General features: G+C 42.8%; 1 protein-coding gene across 1 annotated transcript in view; it reads right to left on the minus strand.

Moving 5' to 3' along the window:
- Positions 1–18869, minus strand: part of KDM5B (lysine demethylase 5B) — a 61093-nt gene extending 42224 nt beyond the window's left edge. The window contains exons 1-4 of the mRNA XM_026063764.1: positions 18603–18869; positions 5889–5966; positions 4499–4621; positions 3482–3652 (exon numbers count right to left, since the gene is read on the minus strand). Coding sequence (XP_025919549.1) covers positions 3482–3652; positions 4499–4621; positions 5889–5966; positions 18603–18740 — 510 coding nt within the window. The 5' untranslated portion in view covers positions 18741–18869. The remainder of the gene's footprint in view (positions 1–3481; positions 3653–4498; positions 4622–5888; positions 5967–18602) is intronic.
- Between the last annotated feature and the right edge of the window lie 1760 nt (positions 18870–20629).

Below are 20629 nucleotides of genomic sequence, written 5' to 3' on the forward strand. Positions count from 1 at the left end.
CAATCAGCAGTTACTCTACCATAAGCTGATATTCTAGACTGTGATCTAGCTTGTGATCATGATCTCATTATCTTCCATGCAGATGGCTGGAAATACAATCCTTGATCTCCAAATGGTGGCACCGAGATGGTTAAAATCCTTCAGCTGAAACCACCAAGAACAGCTCCTTCACCAGGCAGTGAAAGGAAACAGCTGCAATATTCACAAGGCCTCCAAGATGCCAAAGGATGGAGAACATACAGCAATCTTCTGTAAGGATACAATTCACCTCCTACAGCTTTACATGCTTACAAGGTAGTTATTTACACACAAGCTAACCATCCAGGCTCCCCGTATATTCAGAGAAAAACAGAAACTTGCAGAGGACAACTAATTTACCCCCGTTACATTTCACTTTAGGATAAGAAGCATCACACGATAGAAGTGCTTATTCCTCTCCACTGGCAATAAATCATCCGAGAGAACAAGCTCACATAGGACATCTCTTAAAGATACACACATATATATTTGGACATGTGAATCCCACTCAGGACCTTAAAGCCTTAGTTTGGAAAGTTTCATATATAACCCACACCAAAGAGATCAGATGGACAACTACCAAACTGTTTATATTCACTGAAAAGCAGACCACCACAAGACAAACCCTAGCCCCCCAAATTGCAACGCATTTGGAATGATGCAAACATCCGGGCAACGCATCGCAGTTTTGACACAAGATTCCGGGCACCTCAGTTCAAGCACCACTGCCCAACTTCAGCATATTTCTTTCCAACGTTACCATTTAAGCTATCCCAAGCAGACATGGCACATGCCATCGACTACACGTAGGGTAACATTTATCCCTCTCTGCATACACACTGATTCTGTAGTGCTCATACTGAGGATTACAAATGGTTAAGAATATAAGCAAAGCACAGAAAGTAAGACCAGTATACCAACTGGTCTACTGCAACTACCCGAGAGCAACGCACCCAAGATCTATCTTAGTCCAGTGTTTTAAGATAAGAATAAAATAACTTTATATCTGCAGAGAGCTTCTCCGAGTATTAGAAACTGGCTGACTTACATCAGTTTTGCTGTTTGACTGAAGTACTGATACAAGAGCTTTAATCAAAACATACTGCCTGTTCATCTCCAAACAGCTCCAGAGAGTTTCGCTATTTTAGTATGCACATAGAAATATCTCCATATGCGATATTTGCCAAAATTACTCCTGAAGCTATTTTAACATATATTTAAGCCATGCATAACCAATTAATGCTCTACACAGATCTGAACAAGATTTAAGCTACAGCATAGTCATCAGTGGAAACTACATCATTCCATACTTTTGCAGAAAAGAAGTCAATGGATATTGCAAGTACTACCAATTAAAAAAATTTGGTGAGTGCAAGCACTAATCTTTTATGGATGATGATCCTGGCTGCATGAAGAAATTCTCTCAAAAGGCTTGTTGAAAAAAATCAAAAGATGGAAACACACATCTGAAACTGACAGCTGTCAAATCCAATAGCTGTATCTTCTCCAAAAACAAAAATCACAGATGCTCAGATTCCCAGTAAAGCATTGAACAGACGTACAATAAAATGGACACCTGCACAAGAAGCATCTGGGAAAGCACCACTTATTGAGAACACATGGAAGAAAGCCAAGAAGATAATCTCAGATGAGTTTCTTCCTCAAAAATGTATAGCAAAACAAACTCAGTTGGAAGACAACATTGGCAAGAAGGAAAAAAATAAAAGAAGTCAAACCTCAGTGTGAAAAATGTTCTAAACGCAACATATTTCTGTGGATTCTCTCAGTTCATTGAAAAGATACATGAATACCACGTATGGGAGGGGAATATTCTAACAGCTTTGGGGGGAGGGGGTTAAAAAATGTACTTAAACATACCTTTTTCAGAACTGCATGATCCACTAAACACATCAGTTTGGAACAAATGTCAGGTGCCTACTGCAAGACGGAGCTTGGAAAGTCGCATTTAAAAAGCAGTGTGACCTCACCAAACGAGATCACAAGCAGCCGTTCAAGAATGCTTTTCCCTTCTGAAAGCATCCTTTACTGAGCAAACTACGAATGTACACATCAACTGCATGAAAGAGACTTGCATGGTGGACCTACCTTTTCAAGAGAGTCTGTGATACCAGTTAAATGTTTTAGAAACTTTTAATTAGCTCTTTTTAAAAATAGAGGAGCAAAGCTAGATGTCACACACCACCTTCAAAAACAAAAAAAGAATCCAGAGTTTTCAGAACTAATAAAAATGTGAACTTTTCAATGAAATGCCTTGAAATGCCTTCATAAAACGGTATTGCTTTCCACTGTTTAACCTGAATATGCTTGAGGCAAGGCAAAATATTCTTGGTAAGTATGAAGACTTATGTTCAAATACATTTTGTTCTTATTCTTCATTTGTAAAACATCTAAAGCTACACATATTGCTTATTTTTAAGGGTTTGCCGAATACATATTACGTATTTTTAAGGGTTTGCCGAATACATATTACGTATTTTTAAGGGTTTGCCGAATACAGCTGCTCTTCACTGGAAAGTGATCATTAATAGCTAAGTAAAAAGCCTTCATTTCCAACCTTTCTTGACTTATGTCAAATTCCCCCTCATTTTTGCCGTTTTATGTAAAAGGCTAGTGCTGTTTTCTGTAGATGAAAACATGCTTTTAACAGGATTAACGTTTTTTTGCTTAAAAAAGGTCAACACTCCTCTTTTTAAAAGAACATCATGGTAGAAGTGTTTCAAATACATAAAAATGGAGGTTGGCAAGTGCAACCCATCTTAGTTTTCCAAATAAACGACTGATGCTCTAAACGAACAATCCTATTCTTGATTAGAGATTACTTTGTTTCCACCCTCATTCAACCATGAGTTTTGTTTGAATGGCCAAATGTTAAGCAGAAAGGATGAAGATTTAAGCTTTGGAGAACTCAGAAGCCATACCATTAACTACATTACAACATCCATGAAGTATTCTCAAGCATGAATGCCCTTAGTGAAAGCGAGATGACTAATCGCTACAAAATTACCAAGGTTTGATATAGTTCATCAGTCACTCTGTGTACAAGTGATAAAGATCCATAGCAGACTTATTCTATCAGGAAGATGGATGGACAATGGTTTGTGAACATAGTAATATTCTGTGTTACATAAAAGAGCATTGAAGAAATCAGAAGTCTGAATATCTGTCATCATGAGGCTTCTGTATGCTGCAGGAGAAAATACAAATAGGTAGCATTCAAAACAGTCAGTAAGGGGTTACCCTCAAGAGTCGAGAGTAAGGAAGTTCTAAAAACTTTATGTTTAATACGAGTTTACCTATGGATATGTAAAATGCTTATATTATCACCATCTGTCACCTGCATGCCATAAAACATAAAACATAGTCTTTGGAAATGTTCCACCAATAAAAGAAAAAACACACTGGCTGCTAAATTAGTTGGCGTATAGTTAGCTACAAGACTTACCAATAGGCTAGCTCCAGACTGGAATAAGTTGTAAGGATAGAGGATACGTTCGTAATGGGCACGGATGTGTGAACCCACTGCTTTGCCAGGAGCAAATCCCATTCTGGTGGCTATCTTGGTCCATTTTCTCTCTTTGCAAACTACATCAAATCCTCCTTCTTCTGCAACTAGCTAAAAAGAGAAAACATAAGGGTTGTATATTTAATACTAAAATGACCAATGTTTAAGAACAGAATTGCTACCTTAAAAGAAAATGAAGACAACGTCACCAGCACAGTATAGGTTTTTTAAAAAATGTGAAAGTTGTTCAAAATCTATAACCTGAATATATAACCTATTCAGAAAGCATAAAGTTCTTTGAATTACTTTACAAACAAGTCAGCATCAGTATTAGATGACCAAACAGTAATTCATCCTACTTCTGAGAATTTGAGGTTGCAATTTGTCACTCCTCTAATGTGTTTCCCAGCAACTACTTTTCTGCACAGTATAACTGGTTCCTCTCACCGGGACATTTACTATGAAATAGGCTCAAAATCCATCAAATAAAATCTACCCTAAACATAAAAGAAGAGAGAGAACATATCCTTGGGGTCAGTGAATCCCATACTTTGCTTTCAGATTACATAATCTCATCCAGAAACTTAAGCTTCATTCAAAAAATAATTTGGTTTTTTTGCTCCCCGAACCAGAAAAGCGAGTCTTCCCTGCCCTCATCGTTCAGAAGCTTCCTCTAATTCAGCCTAAGCTTTTTCTCAACCAGTTTGTATCCAAGTTCAACTTTAAAAAGGAGTTGGAAATGTAACTTGATCTCTTAGCTCACATGAAAACCCACGCTATATTACATTTCCTACTATTTTGTGCTGCATTAGCTATGTTAGGTCAAACAAAATAACTTTTTCTCTAGCTTAGATATACCTCAAAACCTCACTTAAACAATTGTGATACAATCCCAGAAACAGAGATAACATAACATCTTTTTTAAGAAGAGTTTTTCCCTCGTAACGACAGTCTTACCCTATTAAGCTGAAATAAATCCAAGATCTTCCTCTCCACGTGTGGAATTTTCAGCGTGCATCCTTGAAGTTCCCAAAACTTTGCAATCTGGTCCAGGAAATTCAGCTTTACACGGGTCTGAGCCTGGAAAAAGAAGAGTGAACTGCATACTGAATGCAGATTAAGCTCCTGTTTCCCAGTGTTTATAATGTTACAGCCTCAGCTGCCTGCCTGGCTTTTCCCCTCTGCAAGTATAGCTTTGCATTTTTTTCCTCATGTCAACCCACATGCAGGAAAAAAAAAAAATCCATACAGATACCATCTGTTTTTCCTTAAGTCACCTACTGTTAACTTTCTGTACTGCATTTATAAAAGTACTATCTGAGAATAGGTTTGCAACCAGTTATTACTGTGAAAAACTACCTAAACACCAGTAACTCAGCTAGTTTATGACAAAGTATTTTTGTTATCCCTTTCCACTCTTAACCATATTTCTTTTATTTTTGTGGATATAAACTGGTCAGGGCAGGAAAAGACAACCATGGTATGTTTGTACAGTACTTCACACAGTAAGATTAGGTTCTAATTGGACTGTTGGTGTGCTGAAGAGTAGTAGTTTAGATTTAACCTTATCACATTTCAATGTCATCACATTTTTCTATTCTTAAGATAAACAAAGGCTATGCCTAATCAACAGGCTAGCTTGTTCTTGAACTCCAGAAAGAGCTCTAAGCCAGCTTGTGCCCACACAAATCTCTCACTTTCTTAACATCTGAATCCAGTGTTTGAGTTCTTACCCTGGCACCTCACATAGTCATATGAGGATTTTAAAAAGCCGGTATCCTCTCCTCATGTGAAAAATCAGGCAGGCAAAGAGTTCCTGTCATTTCAGTTCTTATCTGCAATGAGCTAAACAGGACTCCTCGCTACTCCCTTCTCCTTCTAGACTGGATTCATGAAAGCAGTGAATGAAAGTGCTTGCTAACAGCAGATTTCAGACCCGCTGAATCCAGATTCTGTAGCTGTTCTTTCCAAATTGCTTCTTATCTTTAAAGCACTTTGTAAATGCTTAATCTCTTCTACTTTTAAAAGATGCTGTAGATAGGCAAAATGCAGACACAAATGATGGCACTTGAGAGTTTGAATGTAATAACTTGCAAGCACCTCAGTGTGGAAATGGCCTGAGTTTTATTCCTTTAATGAGCATTAACTTTAGTTTTTATGCTTGTTATTTTTTGTAATAAATTCTGAAAGAGCTAATTTCTGTGTCCTAATTTAAGACTGATTTTCAGAGGTACAGAGTGCTGTCAACTGAAGTCAGCAGGAGCTCATGGTCAATGGACTGAAAAAAAAAATAAAAATCACTCATCTTTTAAAAAACTCTTAAGAAATGTTTAGCTTTACAGTTTACCTCCAGTTCATTGAGTCTCTGGATCCGTGGAGTAAAGTGAAGCTTATCAACATCACATGCAAATGGAGGCTGCCAGTCCTGGAAAGATAGAAGAGCTCCCATCAAAAGACCAGGAAAAGAGATACAACTTCTCTATGTTCCATTCAAAAGCTAGATAAGCCTGAAATTGGAGTAAGGCTAATCCAAAACAGGCAGCGGGTTATGAGAAGAGCATGGAAGTGGTCTTTGTGGCTTGCAAATCTTCCTTAGCACCAAAACGTACGGCACATGGTCCCTTATGATGGGATAACGATCACAGCTATATGGCTGCACAGCTCCTCCCCTTAGGTGAGGGCTGCATCTGATCCTGCCACCAATCTCCCTCCCTGCTTCCAACTTTGGTGAAGTCTATTTTTGTTTCCAAATTACTTGATCTTGAAAAATCCTATAAAGTAGAAAAAACAAAGTATCTTGGCATTAGCTCCTGAAATGTCATTGTCCACCTCTTAAATATTTCCACTGTGTCTTTAAAAGACAGATACTGAAATAATGAAATGAGTAACATTTTGGAACTGAAGAACTGACCTCAGAGATAAGCCTTCAATTAAACATCAAGTCAGTCCATCTTCCTCCTACACATACTCAGTAGCAAAAAGCAAGGCACATGCTATTTGCCCCAGCCCTACAAAGACAATTAACTGCAAAGGTCACAATTAACTGCAATGTGCCACTTATTTAACAAATTCAATATTCTTACCATGTGAAACATGGGAAAAAAGTGAAATTTCATAAACTGTGATCCAAACTGTAATGCCTGCTTTGAGTGGGAAGACAATCATCTGGTATCAGAGACTTTAAACGCTCATGAAGGACACAAATGCAGCAGTTAATTCTCATAACTGATGGGCTCAGAAACCAGCAGCTACACTAAAAACAATAAAAAAGTTTATTTTCCTAATTCCTTGTCTGCAAACATTCAGGAATAGCTGCAACATGACCAATGAAAAAAAAGATTATTATTACTTTGACAAAATACCTCCAACCGGTAGTGTTATTTTTATAAATAAGGCTACAAAGCAATTTTATCTTTCAGATCTCTGACACCTATCACATGCAGTTGGTTTGGCAACACAGTGCTTCACTAAAACAAATTAGTTTGATTTACGCTCGACAGCAATTTATTTCATATAAAGCTATCTTTTTATCACTAATTACCGAATGAAAATAATATGCATGAGAGCTATTGACAGCAGAGTAAGACAGGAGAGCTTCCTGCGTGGCAGGAAAACAACCTTTCCTCAATGACTGTGGACTAAACCAACTGAAATAAAATCAGCATCACAAGCAGAATATTTGTTATTTTAGCAGAAATACTTACCATGAAAACTGGTTATTATCAAAAACAACCATAACAGACGTGCAAGGTAATTTATGTGCAAACATCCAGGCTCAATTCTGTATTGTGACAGAATCCTGCCCTGTCACAGGAAACAAAGCCTGTGGCAGAACCAGGAATTTTCAAAACTAGAGAGAAGAGATGCAAGAATCATGGAGAGTGTGGAAACCCTGAAGAGCAAAGAGGAACAATGATATATGCTTTTTATCCAAGATATGGTGACTAATCCAGATCTCTAAATTAGTTACAAGAGAGACTTCTGATCCTACCTGGCATTTTCAGCACATCAAGACTTGGCAAGGTCAGGTTAAAATTAAAATTCAAAATGGAAGTAAGATGACAACAGGAGTCAAGATGACAAATTATCAAGCGAACGGGCAATTCTCAAGCAATGGGACGCGCTTCTCAATCATTTTTTTAAACAAGACTAAAAACAGGGTGCAATGTCCTGATGCTTTCATTTACAACTAAAAGTTAACCCTACTTTTATTGACTATTTTGCTTGCCAGAACACCGAATGCAATGAAATTCAAAGCCTGCCCCCCTCTTAAAAAAAGTTTGGCGCTCTTTTGCAATGTTCTGATATCTGATGAATCATCTGTAGTCCCTAAACCATTGGACAAGAAACATTGACCAGGAAACTTTTAAGGCAAGACCCGTACTGTACTTCAACAAGATGAATCTGATTTTCAAGTTGAACTGATTGGTTGGATCATTAGGCAAAATGCTGGAATTTGCAGCGTGCATGAAGACAGAGTGACAGAAAACAGGCAAAAAGACCAGGAGAGGACAAACAGAGGTTATGACACCCACAACACCCATGGGGCATTCTGGGGAGTGAAATTAAACTAAGACAGCTGTTAAACATACAACTCCTGAGTGCTTTGCTTAGGTTGGGAGAGCAAAGGAAAACAAGGAAACGTGCTGACTGCTTAGCTAAATAACAAGCAAATGCTCTACGTGGGTCAACCATAACCCAGAAAATGGATCTTGTACCAAGGATCCGCAGGGGATAAAGAGCAAGAAACAAGAATAAAAAGAAGAGGAGCAGGAATTTAGAAGATCACGTAGGGCAATGACACTGCTGATGATACTGTTCCTCTTGCCTGAAACTGTACTGCAGAGCTATTGCTTGCAGATAAAGGACTGTTCTTTAGGTTTAATGATACTGAACTTAACAGTACACGCACCTGAACACATCAGCTGTTTTACCAAGAGAAACTTTAGAAACCTGAGCTATTCAATACAGGACTTCTGGTCTGTTAAGAGAAAGTTTCTTAGTCCAGCAAGCAGACAGTCCATCTATTAGAAACAAATATTTAACAGCCTAAAAAGAGTGCAACTTCTAGCAAGTAGAAAGTCATTGCAACAATTTTTGTAAAGACATGGTACACACCAGCTTAGTAAGAGGTAACACTGGATTTAGTCTAGCTCATTGAAAAACTTTTGACTTTTTTAAGGATGCAGAGCTGAGGGAAATGCATGCTATATATTATGCAGTAATTCATACTCGATTATTATAAGAGGCCTCTTCTGACTTTAAAAATGCAGGACTGTACACCCCATTTATCCCAGAAACTGCTCCAAATTACATTAGTCAAAGTTATGGATATACAGCCACTCTGCCACAGTGTGGAGGAATTAATGTAGGTCTAGTAGACAGAAAATCCTGCCTATCGCTGATTCATTCTGAAGACACAAACAGTTCACACTGGAGCATCTGAAACTAAAGACTGATACATCCAAGGAGAATAACATTTAGCTTCTTATATTCCAGGGTATAGTAAGTGCCTCAGTTCCTAAACGAAACAACACAGATGTTTTCAGCCCTTCTTTAGGAACTTAGCTTATTTACCCCCTCCCCCCCCCAAAAGCTTACATGCAGTCTGAAACAGAACCTGCTAAGATAAACAAGACCTTCATTAAAAGGATTATTAAATGTGTTTTGAAAGAAATGCCTTTAAGCACTTTTGAAATACAGCAGCACCACAAGAGGGTGCTGTGTTCTGTGGCAAGGCTAATTCTGCAAAGCAACCGGTTATCATTACAAGCTTTGCTGTTGAAGACAACGCTGCATGCAAACCGACTCTACAAGTCTACTTCCCTTAAGTTTGTAGCTGGAAAGCCTATAAAACTAGCCATTTCCATCCAGTGCTTACTTGCAAGGCCCTCAAAAGCAACTGGTCTGGATTTTCCCCTTTTAAAACAAAAAGTTTAAAAAGAGCAATTGATCTTTTTTTTTAATAACCATGTTAATGCATGAAGCTTAAGAATATGAGCAACAGAAAGAACTGAAATCCTAGAAAAGCAGGATTTTTTAAGCTGCACAGCTCCTTTATCTGAAATTACTTTGTTGCTTTCTTCTGTTCAAGTATGATTGATTGTTAGAAGCCTGCAAATAAAAACACACATCATCACTTGATTATGTCAGCACGCATTTGTTAAATTTTCATTTCCTTTGTAAATATGGCCCCTTGCAAATGTTACAGTCCCAGTAGAATAAACCTGAATACAAATACATGCAAAAACTGTGACTGACACCAGATTTTGCAACTTTTCTATCAACTCTGTCAGCAAATCCAACTGAGTAGAGGGCATTCTGTAAGAATCCCATTCACATTAATAGTCCAAGTAGTAATATAAACTACAAATGGTCAGGTGAAATATTTCTACACTCTTCCTTTCAGATGTATTGCTAAGGGGATAACAGACTTCATATAATTTCAGCTGGTAAATCTTGCATCTCATCCAAACTCACTGTTTAATTAAAACTTAAGGACAGACAGACAGTCTCCTTCACCACCTTCTTCCTCCTCCGCCTGGATTCAAGTGAACAAGAACCTACCACCGTCACTGGTAAGCTGTTCTACAAGTTAGCTTCAACTTTTCATCATTCCCAGTCCACACTTTTTTTTTTTTTAAACCAAAAATCTCATTTGCTTACTGTCCAAGAAGCTATTCTTGATTGCTTCCTGTAAGCCACGTTCAAGACATTTTCAATAAACAAATCATAATCCTTTTGCTTCTCTTTATAGGACAAGTTTTCTAGCTCCCCAGATAATATTTTTCTTCTGGCTTTTTTTCTGAAGCCTCTCCTATATTTTACAACATTCCTTTAAAACTGCAAGTAGACTTTTAGCTGCCATGTTTCCAATGTTGCACAAAAAAAAAAAAAAAAAAGACATGTCACTTCCATTCTTTTGCTAGACAATGTCTCGTAGTAAGATCCAAAAGAATATCTTAGCAATTCTTGCCATAGAAACATGCATTCATTCAGTTAACTACACCAATTCATTGCTTCCCGGGATGCCCACCCTGTAAGGACGACCTACATTCTTTGTTCTGAGATCTATGATCTTGCCTTTGCAAAGGTGTTAGGTGGTTCTTGCCTCTGAGAGGAAGGGAACAGACTCAGTGGCTCAGGAGGTCCCTTTTAGTCTTGTTTTTATGGCTTTATTAAAAATACATTCAAAAGAAACTCAGATCATCACAGAACCTATGCAAAATGACACAGAACTGATCTGGCACCGTCACTTATCATTCCAATGGCGTCAGTGTGTCATCCCTAACTCTTCCTTTTTGAAGGGGAACTAATTCCTCTTTGACCCTGTTGAAAGGCTAACATTAGCTGATAACTCCAGTCATCAGCTAACCTAGTTTGTGGTGACGTGTAATTTTGAGCGTAGGTGATTTTCTAACAAAAACATTCAACTTCCACTTGCGAAGAAAGGGCCTTGGGTGCAGCAACACATCTCACAGGCAGAACTCTCCAGTAAGATGGGCTTGGTGGAATATCTCTCATTTGAGATAAAAACTATGCTGTGTTTTGCAGACCATGTACTGCAGATTAGCAAAGGAAAACAAACAAAAGCACAAATCCCTCCCATTTGAGAACCACAGCCAAAAAGCTAAGCTTGCAACGGGGATCACCTCTCTAGCCCCAAGTGTTTATGTCCCAACTCCAGACGCAGTGAGGAATGAAAGCTGAGGTTAAGTGAAAGACTCTCGAGCGTCAGAGCAGGCTGCCCCTTGGGATCCAAAGGTGGCCCTGTAAAGACAGAAGATGAGACTGTATGTAGGGTTCAGGCATCACAACAGAATAGGTACCAGGGTTTGCATACAGGAGATGTCAGTCTTCTCACTGTGGAGGTCACTGGACACAAAAACCAGATAGGTAGGTTCTGGCAGCACAGGCAAGAAACGGCAACATACCGACAAAGCACATTTTTGCAAATATATGGAAAGCAGCACTGGCATGAAGAGCTGGAGATTCACGGGGCATTAGAATCAATGCACTGGGACCAAATTCAAGGTCCCTGATTCACTTCAGAGGTCACTGCTGCGGCCCTGACCTAGACCTCCAGGCAGAGCATCTGCCAATACTGGGGCCAGACTTAGCTTTCAGTGCTGAAGGGCATCTGGCCCTGAGAATTACAGCGATCTTCAGCAAAGACAGAATACTTGGTAGATGGACCTGGTCTGATCCCGTATGTCCATTCTCAGATGTGTCCGACTGGGGAGCCACACTGACAGCGCAGATGACAGTCTCCAAAGGGCTTTGATCAGAGAGTTCTAGAAACAGTCTCTCTGGAGCCATAACTGGCAGCTTTCAAACTTGGATTTTAATCCAGTTTAATTTAGATTAAGGAAGGATGTGATTTTAAAGTACAATAGCCATCCCAGAATAACTGTACACACAGACAAGCTATTAGATGATGCTAGTGATTTCATCAAGCAGCTAATAAATCAAAAGACAACCTGGAATCTCAGCTGACTACTATTTTATCTCTGGCTGGGGGATTTCTCTACAAATTCCCATCTCTGTAACAGCACAAGGCTGCTACCCGAAGTATTTACAGAACTCTCAATTCAAGTTCTCTGCTTAGATTCATTTTCACTTGAAAAGCATCTACTTTCAATGAAAAGCGCCTACCTAGGCATATATAAGGGTGGCAAGTTATATGATCCTTAAAGTTCTCTCTGGCTTTTGGAATCACTTAACCTGATCTCCTGCCTAACACAAGCACAGAATTCTACCCAGCAATTCCCAGATAACTTGGGTTTGAAAGAGAGCCTATCCTAATGGGTATGCGGGCATGAACTAACTTCATTCACTGTTAGCTTTAGTTTTGTTGCTGGGAAAGGGGGGTGTCTTTAGCCTGAAACTCTAATTTCAGCTTCTAGCTGATACTGTTTATGTCAAGTTCAACAAACAAACAAACCCGCAGAAGTCCAAACCTTCCACCACTATCGCCCCACATAAATAGTTCCAGATTAAACTGTTTGATTTTAAATTTTCCATGAGCTAAATCAAGTGACTGTTTAAAATCCCTTACTGGAAAGGGCTGATTCAAGGACAGGATATTCTCATGATTCTTCAAGCGCACTCCGATTTTTCAGCATTTCTGAAGCGCAGGGAATAAACCACCGGTGGTGCACCATGCCGCACACAATGGTTAAGTTACCAATAGTAATATAATGTTCCTTCTTTGTATTTCCCTGATAATTAAACATCTGGGGAGACAGGTAAATAAACTACTCTGAACTTACCTAACTGCAAGTATGATCCCTGGCTTGAACATAAAGTAAAGGTTTCCTAGTGAGTCTAAATGATCTATTTTTCTTCACAACAATTTGCCAGCATGTAAACTGACAACATTTTGGAACTTCAGCACTAAAACATCTCTTCCCAAAAAACACATTCTTGATCTGAAAGTGTCAGAAAGCAGCATATTCACCACCTCCCTTAGTTTTTTCCTAACAGCTGATCATCTTCACTGTTAAAAATGCATGTCCTATATCTAATTCAAGTGAGCCTGGCTTATGCATAACAAGAACCAGTGGCTGCAAGCCTTCCTCTGCAAGACTGATGAACGACGTAGTACCCGTTATTTTCTCCCTGTGAAGCTTACTTACATGTTGGAATCAAGTTATCTCTCTGTTTTCTTTTTGATAAAATAAACAGACTGAACCTCTGTAGACTATCAAATCAGAAGGGACCATCATGATGAAGATCAATTTCCCGTTTAGGAGACATTATAAGATTTCTTTACATTAATTCCTCTTTTAACCATAGTATATTTTCAATTTCAGCATTGGGCCAGCCCCAGAACCCTCAATAAAACTGCTCCAACAGTTAATTGCTTTTAGTCCATTGTTTAATGGAGATTTTTCTCCATAAAAATAAATAAATACATACATAAATACATAAAAGAGGAAGGCGGGAAGCAGAAGGGGTTTTCAATCTGGATCTGTTCCCTCATCAGGCCAGCAATGCAGGCAACCAAGCAGTTGAATGAGCAGCCAGGAACAGACACTGCTTAAATCAACCTTGTTCCTGAAAATATGTCCCAGAACTGCTTCGGTTCTTAAAAATCCTCCATCTTAAGATTTTACCCCTCAAACTATGGCAAGGATAAGTTTTTCAAAATTTATTTTTTACGTGCAGAAATTTTGACACTTTTCTGTACCCTCTCCAGGTCCAGCCTTCTTTTCAAAGCACGAAAATCTCAAATGAATGTACCATGCTCACCACCATGCTACTAGAGAGGTAAAATCATCTTCCCATTCTTTACTAAGAAATTCAACAGCGCATTAGCCAAAGCAGCTAGTCTAACATTACGCTGGTTTCCACTAGGCTCTGCAGTTATTTTTCTACAATCCCCCCTCCTCTAAGACTGACCTATGCGCCTTTGTTCCGAAATGTATGACCTCATACCGAGTCCTACTTTAGTGCTTATTGTTTCATAAAATGCAGCTTATTAGGCAATCAGGCTCACTCGGTAACAGTGAACTACCCGCCATAAACCTGCAATCTATAGGAAATAATTTCTTTTGTTCTTCTAGGCCTTTAATGAAAATTAGATATTGTTGGCTTGAGATTCTGAAAGACCATTAGAAACATATCCTTCATTACAATGCCTCATTAATGGCTGAAATAATTTGTGATTCCTTCAGCGTTGTATCAAGTTTGCACAATACTAATTATTGTAATTAGAATATTGTCAATTCATTTATAAATATCACATCAAGACAACCCAACTAACTTAACCAAATATGTAGTCTCACAGAAAACAATAAAATTGGTTTGACAACACCAGTTTTCATATAATCATATTTCATACAATCACCTTTTGAGTTCCTATTCAGTACTATACCAGCTCCTCATCTACCCTGGAGTGAGAACTAGTTAACAACTCTTGTACCTATAAAGAATTTCAATGGGGACCCATTCGTTTTCCTCTGGTCCTCTGAAAGTTTCACAGTATTCCAGGATTACTGAAAAATTGAGTCAGTAATTTAGAGATCTTCCGTGTCAATTCTGTCAAGATTTCAGCTGTACTAATAAAGACCTTCCAATTTTAAAATGCTTAGTCGTATCAGAGCAGACTTAAGGTTATTTGGAGGCCTTAACTGCGTTTCTCCATATCCACATTCTTCAAAGCAATGACATTTAGTCTGAATTTCCTCAAGTTTAATGCTTGGCTACAGCAAAATTACAACATTTTAAATATATGATCCCTGTATTTTCTAGTCCAAGTAGCAAGTTGCTTCCAGGGTAAACTGGATTTTGAAACTGATGAATATGGTAAGTAAGGCTTAAGTAATTGTTATTAATCATTTCTTCACTTGCAACGAAGCAACTCTAAGTAGAAAGGAAGATTCCATTTCCAAATAAAAATTGTAGCAGGGACGGTATAACATGCTCTACATTTTACCTTTTACTATTGAAGCTACACCGCAAATTTGTTAGGACATTTGCTTTCGTTAATTAATGTACCTACTTCAAATAACGATGATACTGCTCTCAAACAATACTTCATTTCATTCCTCTAAGTGCCCCTAACCAATAATTTGCAGAGCTATCATAAAACCTTCCAGAATGTAAGGTCAGCACTTGACATGCCAAATTTTGCAATAACCCACTGTTCCAGCTTACCATTTAAATAAGGAGATCATAATAAATGATGTTTTCAATTCATAAAAGAAAAATCTACCTGCAACATGGCATGTAATGTATTACAAACAAGTTGCATGCCATCCATTTTTCTACATCAATTTTCCACCTTTGGTTCAGCAGCACATAGTCAAAGCATTTCTAGTTTATGTAGCACATTAACTTCGAGCAGCGACCACCACTGGTAAAGCTTCTCTTCTGGCCTGAACGTCTTGCTGCCATTGGGACTGTCTATGCTCAAGACTATTGACAAAAAGTCTTCGCTTTGCTTTTCCATGTCATATAAAACAGAGTCAGTGAATATGGTTATTGTTGCGTCCTTCAAAAGATAGTCAACAACAGTTAACATGGAGATTACAGAACCATCAAAATAAGAGCAAAACTAAGTCATCAGTGATGACTGGAATGAATGGAACTGGAATGAAGAGTAAGAAAGCTTTTGGGCATTCAGGTGAAAATTTTGTGAAATTCTAGCACCACTATGCAGAAATTATACCTCCTGTTATATTCCTGGATATTCTTTCATCCTGCAAGCATGAAACTAGCATCTAGAAGCCACTAGCTCTTCCATCCAGACATCTACAGTATGTCAGATGCCTTGATGATATCCTCCTCACAAACAGTTCACAATCCTCCAAACCTTCATCACAAGACAAGCCACCATAGATGTTTTTTTCCAAGCTTATCTGGTGCCCGGCTAATGCTAGTAGAAAAGGTACCAGCGAAAAAAATGACCCCTCCCTTTCAAAGAACAGGGAACTCTCCTTACTGGGGCCTGGTGCTGAAACATCAGGGCTGGCTTACTAGGAATAAAGACTTCTTCACGATAAAATTATAAAGTCACAGTTGGGCATCACTGGTCTCGTATATAACTATCTTCCATGAATCCATGGTGGCAATTCACACACAGAAGCATAATTTCATCAGCTGAAGAAGTTTAAGGCAACAGAGTTTAAGCCAAAATGACGCAAAGCCAGCAGTCAAGTTATGAATTTCTTGTTCATCGTGGATCCTGACAGTCCATGGTGCCTGCTTGCTGTAGAGCAAGCCCAGCAGGTAATCCAAGAATGCAGGCAGAAGCTTCAGCTGGACATACGAAGATTTCCAAACATCAGCCGTTGCTGAACAATGCATTCAGGTGGAGCATATATAATTTTGTGAAAAGATCAGTATAATTTGTAGCTTACAGTGCTACAAACCCTTTGATTGTATGGGAAAGAACAACAACCGAATAATCACTGTGTTTCCGGTTTTCAGGAGGAAGGCCAGAAACAACAGCAACTTCCAGACTTTTTATGGTAGATTTGCGAGGGCTCCCTCTATGTGCTAGGCCAGTGAATGAACAATTGCACAAGTCATCCAAGCAATTATCTAGGGTAGATAAGAACTGTGGTAGCTAAGCTCTCATAAAAAAACATGCCCTGTATAACTATTAGGCGTTCAGCCCTTAGCAGTTTCAACTATTTTCATTCCAGCTCTAAATATGTTCAGTGAAACATATGATCATAAATACAAACAGATATTAGCGTTTTAGTAAACAGTGATGAGAGTACGCTGAGAATGCAGTTATAATAGGTACTTTATTCTTTAGGGGAGCTATTCATTTATGACTCTCTAATAGATAGTATAGCTCACAAAAAGCATTTATCACGGGTTTTTTTAATACATGCAGCCAAATAACACAGATGAGGTTTTTAAACTAAATCACAAAAGAAAAAACCTTCATAAAAATTCTGTTCTGCTCACAGCTGCTGAAATACTGTTGAGACTATACAATCCAAAAAGACTATTCTACTCAAAAAGATTACATAAGTTCAATGCTGACTGTATAATGAAAACCTTACCCCCTTAACTGTGAGTCAGTATTTGGCTCAACCACATGAAAAGGGGTATCAGTATATTCTACCTATATATAAATTCAGGAGTGTTCTTGTGCATGTTCATACAATTGCAAATTGCAACTCTTCTTCTAGAAAACTGAAACCTCTTCCTCTCTGATGAGATCCACATTATTCAATCTGTTACAAACATATTTCTATCATCTCAGACAGTAAAACACGACGAGTTGCTTCACTTTATTTTAATTCAGTAGGAAAGAGATGGTTACCAACAAGAGTCCCAACAATGATCAAAACATGAAACTGAGGAGCATGTGATTCCTAACATTATTTCTTTGAACTCAGTGTATCACTTGCAAAACTTAAGTCTACGTAAATGTTTTGTCAGCTTCACCTCTTACTGGACCAGATTTAAGGCTTTCAATAGCCGTTTAGCATTCTAGTTGTTGCCGTCATGTTAACTACCTCAAGGCAGCTGCACCACCCCAGACTTGCACCACCCTCTACTTAGAGAAACAGCACTACCCTCAAAATAAAGATGATTCACATGCATTTGTTAATTAGATCTTTACTTTAAGAAGCCCCTCTCCTCACCAGAGCAGTTGTTTACCCCTTTAAAAGAACTAAGAATTATGACCACACAAACTATGCTTCTAAGATCTTAAGTAATTCTCAGCGAACAGAGTCAACTAACAAAAGGAAATCAGAATTCACCTCACAATTTTGAACATATTACACCATCAGTCTAGATGATGACGATGTAGATGAAGGCTTATTACTCTTCCCACTGTGTATTGCATTCTAAAATGGTGGCCATGTCTGTCTAGGATTCACCTCGCAAAGATACCAGTCAAACTCACAGCTGCAGAGTTAGATGTTGTTCAACTTGGGGGAATAGTTACCTGCATAAAAACTACGCCAGACCTCAGGTGTAGCCAGGGGAAGGCCACTGTGGAGCCAAGCGCAGGCGAGGAGAGGACTCCACAACACCACAATGCCAACATGGAGGGCAACACCCAAGCAGCTGCCTCCTCCAGGGCTCTGCACGGGGACCGCTCGCCCCAGCAGCGGCTCCGAGACCAGGGGTCCGGCCAAGTTGCAACTTTTTGGGGGCCGGGCAGCGGGGGCAGCGAGGAAGGCGCAGCTCGGCCTCCCCGACGAGGCGGGGAGCGCGGCGCGGCCGGCTCAGCCTCTTCCCCCCGGCAGCCGCTCCAGCGACTTTCCTGGCGGCCAACTCCAACACTTGGGAGCGACTTTGCGGGAGGAGGCCGGTGACAGAGGGGGCGTGCGGGTCGCTTCCAGCCCCGCGCCCCCGGCCCGGGGCCGTTTAAACTTTACACGGATGGAGGAGGAGGAGGAGGGGGGCGGCCTGCTGCCCCCCACCCCCGGGCCGCCGTGCGCGCCGCCCCACCTGCCCCGGGGTCACCTGCGCGGAGGGGCCGCCGCCGCCGGCAGGGGAGGGGGCCGGGGCGGCCGCCGGTGCCGGCCGGGCCGGGCCGCTACACAAAGGCCGTTTTCCCCGGCGGCGCCATGCGGGCACTCACCGGCGGCGGCCGCACCTTGCAGATGCCCGTCTGCTCGGCGATGGGCCGGATCTTGTGGATGAAGGCGAAAGGGTCGGCGAACTCCTCCCAGCTGGGCTCGAACACGGGGCACTCGGGCGGGGGCAGGAACTCGGCCATGGCCCGGGCCGCGGGGGCGCCGGCAGCCGCTGCGCCGCCAACCGCCGCTCCAAACAATCCTCCAACAGACGCTGGGGCCGCCGAGCGCCGTTCGAACGGGACGTGCGCCTCCGCCGGGGAGGGGGGGGGCGGGAGGGAGAGCGAGGCAGAGAAAAAGAGTCCGCCCCGGCCTGGGCGGGGGCTGGCTGCCACCCCTCCCCCCGCCCCCGCCGTCACGCGCCGCCCGCCCCGCGCGTGTCTTTGTGCGGGGGGCGCCGGGGCCGCCCCCCCCCCCTTCCCCAGGGCCGTGCGGGGCCGCGCACCGAGGCAGGACCGGCGGCAGGCCCGCTCCCCCCGGGGGGTCCCCTGCAGCAGCACTGCCCGCACAGGGAGCCCCCCACCCCCCCGGTCAGCCATGGCGAGATGAGACCAAGCGTTGCCGTGCAGGCCGGCCTCGGGCACGACGGTGGAGCCCGGGTGGTTTTGTGAGAGAGGAAACCACCACGCTGGAGACACCGTGGCCTTTGGCAGAGGGACACGAGGCCGCGCGTTATTGGCAATTCTCTTTCTCTGTGGTGCCCCCTAAAACCCGCTCGTTACCGCTCCTTTGCGTGTCAGAGCATTACGGGCGAGAAGGTGCCCTCCTCTGCCCTCCTGCTCGAATTCAGCGTGGGAAGAGCGGCCTGGAGAGACAAACTGCTCAGCCATCCCCCTCCTTCCTCAGCTGCTTGCCTTCCCCTTGCACCGCTTCGTAACGAAGGCGCCCAAACCATTTCTTTCGGACCCTGCCCCGTTTTTAGGAAGTTGTCGCTGCGTCTCCCGTAACGTGCACCCTGCATTCGGTGTTTTAGATGGATCGAGACTTCAAAACCCGTTGTTTGGAAATATTCTTTATGGAGCATCGCCCGTACAAGCCACAGAAACGTGTCCTCTCTCCCTCCCTCCCCCTAACGACCTCGCTGCTGGAATCGCACCCAACAAAGCCGAACTGCCCCCGGCACCGCAGTGAAGCGGGGTCAAAGCCTGGCGAGGCTCCAGCCCCCGCTCCCCACGCAGCGCACAAGATGTCCGCGTCGGGCCCGGCGTCCTGCCCGCCCGCGCCCGGCCCTGCAAAACACAAGGGCGCCTTTGTTGCACTGCCCCTTCTCCCCAGGCCCACGCCGCTTCCCGCTGCCTCGCAACGGCCGAGCCCGTCGGGACGGCGAACGCGGGCACCACCCCGACCCCGCACGGCGGCCCCGCCATCCCCGCTCCCCCCCGCCGCCCCGGCCGCCTCAGGGCAGGCAGGCAGGCAGGCCGGCCGGCCAACCCCCCCCCCAAGGCCCTGCTCCCCACTGGGGCCGCCCCCTCCCCCGGTGCCTCCGCAGGGGCTGCGCTTTGTGTGCCGGCGGGGCGGGGGCGGGAGCGGGGCTGGGGACGGGGGGCGCCCGCCCCGGGAGCGCCGGGGCCCTTAAGCCGCTCATGCGTTGGCGAGCAGCACATGGGCCTCCAGCACCGTCCCCCTCCGGGAGCTCTGTTTACATGCGCGGAGGGATCCGCCACAGCTGACAGCCACCTCCAGCCGGCGCTTCTTTTTTTAAAGAGCCTTTTCGCTCCCAGCGATTGGCTGCGCCGCCTCCACGTCACCGGTGGGGCGGGGCGGCGCCGCGCCGCGCGGACGCATTGTCTCGGCCCCGCCGCCGGCCTGCGACCGTCCCGGTCCCGGCCCGCGCCCCCGAGCGGCGCGGAGCTCCCACACGCTCCCCAGGCGGAGCCCGGGGCCGGTGCCCGCGGCCCGTCCCGTCCCCCCTTTTGTTCCCCGCCTCTGCCCCATTGTGCTCGGGCCGCCCCCCCCCGCCCTGAGGGGGCACGGTGAGGCGCCCCTCCCCCCATTAACGGCGGTGACCGGGCCGCCCCTCCCCCACGCCCTG

The sequence above is a fragment of the Apteryx rowi genome, unplaced genomic scaffold, assembly GCF_003343035.1.
Source record: "Apteryx rowi isolate R43461 unplaced genomic scaffold, aptRow1 scaffold_200, whole genome shotgun sequence".
NCBI lineage: Eukaryota > Metazoa > Chordata > Aves > Apterygiformes > Apterygidae > Apteryx > Apteryx rowi.